General features: G+C 40.8%; 1 protein-coding gene across 2 annotated transcripts; it reads left to right on the top strand.

Annotated features, from left to right (window-relative positions):
* The first annotated feature begins 818 nt into the window (after nt 1–818).
* LOC111231002 (tropomyosin alpha-4 chain-like) lies at nt 819–11,309 on the top strand. 2 transcript variants are annotated; one of them, XM_022757931.1, is made up of 9 exons: nt 819–1,172; nt 3,926–4,051; nt 8,224–8,357; nt 9,237–9,354; nt 9,459–9,529; nt 9,622–9,697; nt 9,999–10,061; nt 10,153–10,222; nt 10,960–11,309. In XM_022757931.1, the coding sequence occupies exons 1-9, from the start codon at nt 1,059–1,061 to the stop codon at nt 11,040–11,042; spliced, it is 855 nt and encodes a 284-aa protein (XP_022613652.1). In that variant the 5' UTR covers nt 819–1,058; the 3' UTR covers nt 11,043–11,309. The 2 variants fall into 2 exon arrangements, with proteins under 2 accessions (XP_022613652.1, XP_022613653.1); XM_022757932.1 differs by lacking the exons at nt 819–1,172; nt 3,926–4,051 and adding an exon at nt 6,697–6,991.
* Nucleotides 11,310–11,705: the final 396 nt, after the last annotated feature.

The raw sequence follows: 11,705 nt of genomic DNA, 5'->3' as shown, positions 1-11,705 counted from the left end.
TAAAATGGGACTGTAATCACAGCCTGTATATCGTATAAAGAGCTTGGAGTCAATACCATGCACGACCCACTTTCTGAACATCACAGAGGTGCATAAAATCATATTCCTGGAATCCATCAGCGTACAACAAGCTGTATAACCCGGCAAACAATGCGCCTCCCAAATTACAGAAAACAAATCTAAATAAAGATCCATCAGACCAATAGTAATTAAGAGGATCTTAATTGCAGTAGACCTATGGTTAATGTCTGTGCAGCTCGACTGTAAAGCTCCGGCTGCCTGGTGTAGATCACATGCAGACAGCTCTTTCCCCCAAAATTTTCTTTGGCTGGATCATTTTCCATACAGCCCTTTTTCATTCCAAGGTAGAATGAAAACTATGTCCTTTCTAACCAACTCTGGTATTAACATCAATTTGAACATTCCTGAGTAAGAACACAGGCATATAGATATGCAGCCCAAAGGGGGAAAAAAATTAACCTTCAGTAACTCATATTACTAATGTGAACAACGTCCTTTTGATGTCTGAGTTCTGGATCATTCTCCTGCTTCCTATCTGCTATTCCTCTCCTGCTCTGTCCAAAACAAAGAGGCCATGATCCAAATAAGGAGACAAGCTGGAAATTGCCAAAACATCTACACCACACTGATCTCTCATGAGCTTTTGAGAGGTGAATTTTAGGCAGGGAGGGGGGCACAGCAAGTTGTAGAGTAGCCGTGGCGGGGAGTGGCAGAAAGGGGTAACCGGTGGGAAAGGGCTGTCACTAGGGACTGGGGCTGTCTCCAAACCTCGAGTCAAGTTTAAATCACATAGAGCTCTACCGACTCTCAGTTTGCATCCTCCTCTCCTCTCCTGTGCTCACTCGCTCCGAGCACCCCTCTGTCTCCCTCCTCCTCTCTGCTTCTGCCAGTCCTTCTCCCCGTCAACCTTGTGAGGGCTCTTGTGAAGAGTTTTCCTCTGAACATCTGCAACAGCTTCTTCGCCTGAAGAAATAAAAAAAAAACTTCTTTTTTTTTTTCCTGTGAAACCTGCAAGACACTGAGACCCAGCTGTCACCATGGAGGCCATCAAGAAGAAGATGCAGATGCTGAAGTTGGACAAGGAGAACGCCATCGACAGGGCAGAACAGGCTGAGTCTGACAAAAAGGCGGCAGAGGATAAATGCAAGCAGGTGAGCTGTGGATGATGGGTTTTATGGGAAACCACAGGATGGATGTGTTGGACTGAAAGAGCAGTGTGAGCTCTCATATAACACAAATTGTACTGAATGCAGAGGTAGTTGTGAAATAAATCAATATTATGACATATTGACTTTCATGCATAATGTAATATGAACTGTATTGATACCACACATGGAAAGTTTTACAGCAGGAGAAAGAAGTACAAGAGCAGATCCATAGTATACTTCATGGATAGAATACTTATATATATATATATATATATACACACACACACATTAGGGATACATCATGTACATTATTAGTGTCTACTGCGAACAAAATAAATCATTTAAATTAGAAAATAAAAGACAATAAATGCTATATACACCACAAAAAAATAGCAACATCAATGAAATGGGAGCTACTGCAACAATGTCATTATAGTTTTACAAAATTCAGTTGAACAAATGAACGATTCTAAGGACACTATAATTTAAAAGTAACAAAATTAGTTATTGAATTTTTTGTGTGGTGTACTGCATAACAATCGAACATCAACTGGATTATTATAGACATGATTTTGTGGAACCATGTCATGATATGTATCAGTATCAAGAAATATGGTTAATAATGCTGTGATATTGATTGATCATATTGCACAACTCTATCTGGAATAGTAAAACAAATATCAAAGTAATTGTGTAGTTTCTCGTAATTTAATTTTGGTACATTATTTGGTGAAAACAAACCAATGTTAATTTGCTGTATATAATATCAACATATAGGTGTTCTTTAAATGTCAACAATAATCTGATATAAAATGAAAAACAAAGTCACCAAAACATTTGTGCAGCCTGCAGATGGGCGCAACATAACATGCCAAGCATTTTCCTAAAGCACCAAATGCTGAATTACAGAGAACAGCTGATACTGAGACACAGGGCCTGGTCTCGTAGTGGGCAGGGGAAGGTGGAGGATGTCCACAGGGAAGCACAAACAGACTGGCAAAGTGGCGACTGCTGGATAAATTATCAACAGTGAACCAGAGGGATTGTTTAAAACTACCAGGATGGTGCTGCAGGAGTTCAAACACACCATCTATAGGTCAGCAGCTGTTGCTCTGACTTTAGTAGACCATGTTACCGAGTATCCTTATCTGAATTGAAGTCTGTACAGTATCAAAGAAACCTCACAAATTCCAAATATTTGCACATCCATATTTGGCACTGCAGTGCTAGACCCTCAGACAGCTTGATATTTTGAGGGCTGTCTTAATGATAGCGTACTAATACCACTTGATACAAGCAAAGTAGAATCTGGAGATGTAATTGGAGATTTGGGGTTTCTAAATAGAGGTAATTATTGCGCATTGGGAGGTGATGTCGTCATCATGGCGGTACGGGAGGAATGCTAGAGAGCAGGGAGTTGGGGAGGCTTGCACAAAGCCAGGATCTACATTGAAGCAAGTGGAAAGAATCTTCTCCGTGGCGGCTAATGCCCTAATCATACCCGCAGAGAGCACAAGGAGTGACAGTTGTCACTGGCACTGCACATATGGACCCACAGCATGTCTTTCACATCAAGGAACAGTCAGCATGAAATCCTAGAAGATTATGCAGAGCTCCTTAGTTTGTTTGGATGACAGGGATATAAGCAGTGCTAAGAGATGCTTTCTTTGCTATTCTTGGCACGATGAGATGAACATCAGAGTGCAGTTAGGCTGACGGTAGGGTAGAGTATCAACATACAATACACTTCAGGCACAGACTCCAGCAGCAATTAAAGGATTGGTTCAAACAAATTACAATAAAAATCAGCAGCAATGTGTCGATAACACGCATGACCTCATGATGAACAGTTTACTTGGGAACTACTTTCAACTGAAGAAATAGTCCTGATGAATATTATTGACAGTGTATTATGTGTATTATCAAAAGTAACAGCCACACGTCTTTGAACTTTTAGCCACGTTAGCCATGTTGCTCTAGGGATGGCAATGTCAGTCGGTCCACAACTTTGGTCCAGACTGGAATATCTCAACAACTATAGGATGGATTGCCATGAAATTGTTTACAGACATTCATGGTCCCCAGAGGCTGAACTGTTATAACTCCTCTACCTTCATTTAGGGCTGTTATTGGGTCAAATTTCCAATTTGTCCAATATTCTGGGGTTTGACCAAATACCTGCAAAACTAAAGATATTACAAGATGGTGAACATGGTAAATATTATACCTACTAACCATGAGCATGTTAGCATGCTGACCTTAGCATTTAACTCAAAGCACCACTGTGCCAAACAACAGCCTCAAAGATCTCCTGGCATGGCTGTAAACTCTCACTTAAATGTAATTGTTAACGGCTGTGACTCTCCAGACGAAATTTCATTCACCTCCATTGTATCCGTGTGGCAAATAAAACTAAAACTATTTGTATGGTAATATACCAGTATGAATAGGTCAGAACACCCAGGCTAGTACCTGAGGGATTCTGGGTATTGACCAAGTTCCCTTAACTTGATCTAAACTAAAAACTTTTAACTACTGAGTGTTCCCAGTATCTTTAGTCTTAACCCGTCTGGAATATATGAAGAATAATCGCTAAAACCAGCAGTACAGCAAAACAATACATATCATATCTTCCTATTACAATAATGCTTCATTGTTCAATTCATTTTCTCATTCATACTTGCATTTTCACAGCAAAGACTTGGTTTGGTTTGCTGTGTCCCTTCTGACTCCTTGTCGTTATGACTGTCTTTCAGTTGGAGGATGAGCTGCTGGCTCTGCAGAAGAAACTGAAGGGAACAGAGGACGAGCTGGACAAGTACTCGGAGGCCCTGAAGGATGCTCAGGAGAAACTGGAACTGTCGGAGAAGAAGGCCACAGATGTGAGTTTACCACAAAGACGCCATCTGAAACACATTATCCATTACAGAGGAACACCATAACCTCTACGTTTCGGTCTTATAAAGCATCAATATCCACTCTTTTCAGATGGACTCAACTAAATGTTGCTCCATGACTGAAAAAGTCAGTGTTAGCAGCAGATTCAGGATTCAGTTCTTTTCCATCAAAATTAGGTCAGAGAATCATTGACTTCTGCGCCTAACACACTCAGTCTGGGTGTTGCTCTTATTGCTTACTCTCACAGAAAAGGCCGTGTCTGGACTCGCTTCAGTGGTTTAGCTTGGTTGCTTTTAGAGTGATGGGAGTAGAGTGATTAAAACACTGACATTCAGAAAATATAAAAATGACAATGAAAGGTTGTTTGTCTAGCTGTAATCAAGGAAACTAAGGGTGTGTCTTTAAAAGGTTTCACTTATTTCAACAACACAAAGGAATAAAAGATTTCAGTCCAGAGAACCAAAGGTTTGTCGTGAAACTGAATATGAAGTGTATTAAACACAGTCAGGTACCACACAGTATATCTGTCAGAAATAATTTAAGCTAAACTCCTGCTGCTGCTTTCACACTGAGACCCAACACCTACTGACCAAACACAATGTAAAATCACCTGCTGAAGGCCACTAACCAGCCTCAAATGAATCTTTAAAAGACTAATTTGTATCTTCTAACCCAGATAGTGTTGAGAATCACTGAGTTATTGGTGGCTCACTTAGTTCTGGAACTATTTCTCAAGCACAGACAAAACTTGGCCAGCCTGTAGCCGACCAGGAATCTCAGGAATGCAGCTTAAGCAAACAGAGAACCCCATACTGCAGTGTCTAATGAAACCAATGCTCTGGTCTTTTTCTGGGGGGTGGAGGTATTATACCCTCCCCTGTCTGGACTTACAGTACATACCTTATAAATGCACAATGGTCAATGGCCACTCACCTTTAAAGAGGGTCTACTTCATTTATGATCTTCCTTTTGCAATAATACTTAATTCACCTGAAAAAGACAAGATCTAATTCACTGTTATGTTTTATGTAAAGCAAAAGGTTACAGTAGGTCACGACCAATATTATCAATATGACACCAGAAAAACAGCAGTTTTGCTAGTGGCACATGGTGATTCCCATTTTTTATATTTCAGTTTTTTCCCTGTTTTTTAGGAAGATGCATTGTCTCAGAGCAACAAAACCATGTTGTGTTGCACGCATGTATTATTATTGTTCCCGGAACTAACCATTATTTTGGTTAGGCTTATTGGTTAATCTGATAATTATTTTCACAATGAACAATTCTTTTAATTAAGCATTTGGTCTACAAATTTTCAAAATTTTGTATAGACCAATGTGACATTTTTTGCCAGACCACAGTCCAAAACCCAAATCATATTCAGTTTCCTGTCACAAAAGACAAAGAGAAGCAGCAAAGTCTCACAGCTGAGGAGCTAGAACCAGTAAATGTTTGGCATCTTGCTTTGAAAAATAATTCAAAAGAACTACTGATTATTAAAATAATTGCTGATTCATTTTCTAATAATCGATTCATCAACTGTTGGTTTCAGCTCTAATAGTTAAATAGTCAAATAAGTTATTAAAGTCAAATACTATATATAGCATAAAATGAAAGCACCCACACGGTGGAGCCTAGGTCTAAAACTACCAGGGAAAGCAGGTGAGATAAGACTTAAAAGATTAAAGGTCAGATAACAAATTAATTCAGCCTCAGATGACCTATCAGATGCCCACAGATCTGCTTTTTGTGGGTCTATCCATCACTTCTTCTTCTTCTTCTTCCTCTTCTAATGTGTTTCACACTGCTTATGTGGGATGATGATACATATAAACGTGATATGAGGACAGAAAGAGAATTTAAACCCAGGCTTTGCTCAGAAAAGTGAGGAGGAGGAGGAGGAGGCGGCAGAAGGGGGCGCTGAAGGAATGTGTCGCCACCCAATGGCTGCGGGTCATGTCTGCAACCAAATCAATTTACATTCCAAGCCACTGCAGGTCAGCAACCCCTGTTGAAGAGGATTATTACCGCCCCACCCCACCATTGACCCTTCCTCCTCCCCTTGTACAAGTAATCCTTTGGAGCTTTGATTTCTCTATCTATATAAGTTACTTCCTTACTTCTCTCTCTCTTTCACACACACACACACACACACACACACACACACACACACACACACACACACACACACACACACACACACACACACACACACACTTACTCTTATTCTTTTTGTCTCGTTCACACAACCATAACCAATCATATGTGTTCTGGTTCACATCAGACATGATTCATACATCTGAATCAGATATGATGATGATATGATTCACACCGCATTCTTCCTCCTGATCTCGACCCCGCTCCCTCTAATCAGAGCACAAAAATGCAGCCTAAGCAACACCTTACATTTGCCATATAAGTCCACAATAGAAAACCCAGACACACACACACACACACACACACACACACACACACACACACACACACACACACACACACACATTAACCAACATTACACACCTCTTTTGTGGAGGAAAAGAGCAGTGCCTTCCCCTCCTAAATCCTGTGATGTCATCTGAGACAGGCTTCTTCACAGGATTGGAGGATCTCGCCATAAATTTCCTGAAAACTCCCAGCCCTTTTCTCTCCCCCCCATCCCAACACTGCACGTCCCTGATTTCCTGCCCGAGAAAAAAAAAAAGTTTTCCTCGGACTCTGCAACTTTGAAACAAATCAATAACTTTTGAAGAATACACCAAGTCAGCCCGGGCTCCTTCCTTTGCGTTCGAGAAAACAGAGTAATCGAAACTATGGAGGTGGTGAAGAAGAAAATCCAAACCCTCCAGCAACAAGTTGATGAGGCAGAAGATCGCGCACTGGCAGTACAAAGGGAGTTGGACATTGAACGGGAACAGCACGAAAAAGTGAGATTATTGATCATTTATACGAACTGAGCTGCACTTGTTTGTTGGGTGTTTGATTCTCACAGACCTGTCGAGCATCTCTGCTGAGGATTGAAAAAGAATTTAACTCGGGAGTCTGTCAGGGCTGGACTGCAGGTAGCGATTATAAAACTTACATAACGCTCCTATATGAATTCAAAACTTCCCCTGCGAACCCCATCGGTAAATGTGTCATTTTTAACTTCTCACGTTTCAGTACAGTCGTTTTTAGAGGCTTATGGGAAGTTGAGGCATCATTGTAGAGACACTCCTTGGCAGACTTTTGTTCGGCTGCGTTATCTAACGTCAACCCGCCCTACATCGAATAAAACACTGAGAAATGCTGCGAGCTCAACCACCATCACTTTAACCAATCAGCGTGATTATTTAAATATTAATTGATGGTAGGTTTCTGACATTTTATAATCGTGGATTTTTTTTTCTTCTCCCAATTACAGTTTAAGACACTTTGGAAAGTGGTTTGTTCCTGTTCTCGCACTTTGAGCTTTTTTGACGTAGTGACACCTAAATGAAACTGGGCGCTGTAATCCTTCCTCCTGCTCCTCCACTACACAGGAAGAAGAGGGCTGAAATGCTTATCTGTGATATCAGTCCCATAGGAAACCTTCTGAGAAAAAGCAATCTGTTGCACCCCCACCCCCCAAAAAACTAAATTGGTTTCCATTACAAAAGTCTGTCCAGCTGCACCACTTTTCAGTCAGTGTCAGGGTTAAAACTGTCCCTCTCTTGTCCTACATACATCAGCATGTTTTCACAGTGTCTGGTCAAGCTGCAAAGTCCACAGCTCACCATGGTTGTTAAGAGTGATAATTAATTGTGCTCAAGGAATCTGACTGAGTGCACAGGAGGGAAAAAGAAACCAGGAATAGACACATGACCAGAGAGGATTGTAACAGATTCCAGAGAATGAATAGGTGTAATTAAACAACTGTCAGTAAACAAATCATATGGAAATGAGTAAACTGATACACATAACCACAACTAGTATGAATGAGACCTTGCACTGAAAACCAAGAGCCAAAGAAGCATTTTTAAAATCACTGATTTTGTGTTATGTAACTAATTTTGAGTGTGTGTCTCTGGCCATCCTAAACAGCGCCTTTCCTCATGAGGCAACAGCAGCAGCAGCAGCGTGTTTCCTGGCTAACCTTTGACCTGTGACCTCTCTGTGTGCCTCTTGTGTGTTGCTGTAGGCTGAGGGCGATGTGGCATCCTTGAACCGCAGGATCCAGCTGGTGGAGGAGGAGCTGGACCGTGCTCAGGAGAGACTGGCCACAGCCCTGCAGAAACTGGAGGAGGCTGAGAAGGCTGCAGATGAGAGCGAAAGGTGACAACACAACACAGGCTTCACCTGAGTTCATGCTACTGTATGCAGCAGTTGAGCGAGTTCAAACGAAAAGATCGTTGTCACCATAATGAAAATCAGTATTAGCTATAATGTATTAACCACATATTGTAGACTTACCATCAGCTTTAAGAGTGGAATATGATGGCCTTGTGCCTGTGGAAGCCATAAATCAGGATCCACCAATCAGAGACATTGCTGGTACTATGCTGATGTTCCGTTTAACTGGACTTCACACAGCTGGCAGCGAGATCACAGCAAAGTGTGCATAAAGATATTTCATTTTTAAAAACTACAGCATCCATCTTAAATTCAGAAGGTCCCACTGTGTGTGTAAGTGCTGTGTGATTGTCTAAAATCAGTGTTTTGATAGGCTGGGAAAAGGGAAGTAGTAGCCTCATTGGATACGTATGTGTTAAAAGACATTTAGTACACTGTTAGGTTTTCTCATGTTACTTTTTTGAGCTAAAGATCCTGTATGTAGAGGCATTACTGAAATGTGTATAGACCAAAAGGGAAATGTCTTTCCTCACCCTGGGCCACTGATAAAGCAGTCAGATGTATTTTTTTTGGATATAATGGAGACCTTTGCAGAGCTGTTGGGTTCTGAAAATATTTATTTTTCCATGACAAATTACAAATTCAAAGCTTATGTTGAACAGCAACCACAAACAACACAGGACCACATGGACAACTGAACGAAAATGACAGAAATGACCCACAAACACGTTGGAAGTTTCTCAAGCATCTTCACAATGTTAGGACTGACCTTTAGCTGATACGTCTGACATCGCTGCAGTGATGTCAAGAACGTTTGCGGTCCTGTTGAACTTCAACGCTGTGTGTCTCTCTCATCTTTAGAGGCATGAAGGTGATCGAGAACAGAGCCATGAAAGACGAGGAGAAGATGGAGATTCAGGAGATGCAACTCAAAGAAGCCAAACACATCGCTGAGGAGGCCGACCGCAAATACGAGGAGGTGCGGGCGCGGGGATCGCATTTTGGCTGGCGTTCAGTTTTCAGTTGAGTGATGAACGTCGTTGTCTTTGCTGTAACTGGGATTTCACGTCTCTTTAATGTCAGGTTGCCCGTAAACTGGTGATCCTGGAAGGCGAGCTGGAGAGAGCAGAGGAGAGGGCAGAGATCGCAGAACTGTAAGCACAAATACCCACATGCACGTCAGACATATTCAAACCCATGAACAGGTACTAAAAACTGCGTTTAATGTTTTGCTTTGTTCATGCAGAAAATGCGGCGACCTGGAGGAAGAGCTCAAGAACGTCACCAACAACCTCAAGTCGCTAGAGGCTCAGTCTGATAAGGTAAGTGCTCTGTTTGATGATGCACTTTCCTCTCTATCAGCTTCTTGCTTGACCCTCGAACGGCTTCACACATTAACACTTACAGGATAACAGCTCAGCCCTTCCACTGGATTTGATAAAAGTAGAGAAAAGCCACTCACTTTTCCTGCCTGTACTTCTCCATCTTGTCCAAAATGAGTTTACAAACTGTAACGTTCTTGATACAACCTAAATGTTAGGCATGAAAAGAGGGAATAACCAATAAAAAACATTGTTATATTTATTGTTGTGTAGCAATAAAATGATTTCTCTGTCTCCACAGTACTCCGAGAAAGAGGACAAATATGAGGAGGAGATCAAAGTCCTGAATGACAGACTGAAGGAGGTGTGTTCATGTCTGCCGAAGCTATATTCTCAGAGCGAAGCTAAGCTGTATCTGGATGATTAATGTGTGTTTTTTTTTTTTTTCTTCAAAGGCGGAGACCCGTGCAGAGTTCGCAGAGAGGACAGTGGCTAAGCTGGAAAAGACCATAGATGACTTAGAAGGTACGCTTCATTTTAATCCTTCTTTCAATCCTGCAATGAACTGCAATGTTTCTTTACTCAACCTTTTGTTCAAAGCTTTACTATTCTTAATTTTCTTCCTTTTCTTCCTCCTCATTTCCCCCTGTGGTCTGCACCATTCTGTACTTTCCTCTGATCCTCCTCCACCTGCTTTCTGTCTGCCACCTGACCTGCAGACGAACTGTACACTCAGAAGCTGAAATACAAGGCTATCAGTGAGGAGCTGGATCATGCCCTCAATGATATGAACACCTTGTAAATGTTAGCTCATGATCTTTTCACTTTGCCTTTGTGTGTCTTTGCCTGATTGGAAACACCTTGTTTCTTCTCTTCTCCCTTTGCTCTCACTCCTCCTCGCTGCTTTTAAGTAAAGCTCAATAAAGATGTTTCTATTTTATCCTGTCTTCAGTCTTTTCAATTACGCTTGCTTTTTACCACTCTGCAGCTTGAATTTCCCTTATTTCCTTATTACACTTTGTACCTTAGCTATACAGTCAGTTATACAGTTTTTCAGTACATGGTTTCTTTAATAATTGGCCACAACAAAAGGCTCAAATTTGTAGGTTTACAAATTGTACACAAGTATATTCCTTTTGCTTTTTCTTTGCTAAAATGAGGGACATTTTATTAGCTTACCTTCTATCTTGTACTTCTATTAATAATGGATGTAACTAACAAAGCCATTACATTTGATATCTGCTGCTGCTTTTTTATTGCAGAGAACCTATCACATGCAAAAGAGGAAAACCTAGGAATGCACCAAGTCCTGGACCAAACACTGCAGGAGCTAAATAGCTTGTAAAAGGCCAAGAAGAACATCAAACAATTGAAAAAAAAAAATTGTTTTATAAAAAATATTTTCTACATGCCATCTAGTCTCTGTAATCTCACTCTTATCCCTGGTTTTAAAACACATGTACCCCTTTTTATATATTTATGTTTCCTTTGTTTCTTTTCCTTTTTTAAAAATGGTTTTGGGTCCATATGATTTCAGTTTTCGTTGCCAGAAATTTTGTTAGACCAAACGCTGAGCACAAATAAAACTGATGATGACGCTGGAGATGATGAAGTGAAGTTTTATGAGTTGACTGTCTGTGTGTGAGTATTCCCAGTTTTACATATGTGTTTGTGTGTGTCCTTCAGGCAATTTCAACACATAGCCATAAACTGTAAGAGGAGAGAGAGCTCACCCTGTAATTTACATGTGCTGACACGCACAGTGTTTTTCGTATGTTCTGCTAGGACAGTGAATCCCTCAAACACAGAGCTGGAGATACTGTATTGCTGCTGGCCCTTTTCTTCTGCAACAGTAATGCCACAGAGTACTTCTGTTTTTTCAGTTAATCATATATAAGTGACAATTCATCCTCAGTATTAAAGACAGCAGTCAAATGACACATAATATTACTGTTATCGGAAAGTGGGCTATCAGTTAAGACTTTTTGTCAACTATAAGTGTATGTTA

The sequence above is a fragment of the Seriola dumerili genome, unplaced genomic scaffold, assembly GCF_002260705.1.
Source record: "Seriola dumerili isolate Sdu_G_001 unplaced genomic scaffold, Sdu_1.0 BDQW01000291.1, whole genome shotgun sequence".
Lineage (NCBI taxonomy): Eukaryota > Metazoa > Chordata > Actinopteri > Carangiformes > Carangidae > Seriola > Seriola dumerili.
The sequence above is the reverse complement of the archived record's forward strand: the minus strand, read 5'-3'. Positions and strand labels throughout refer to the sequence as shown.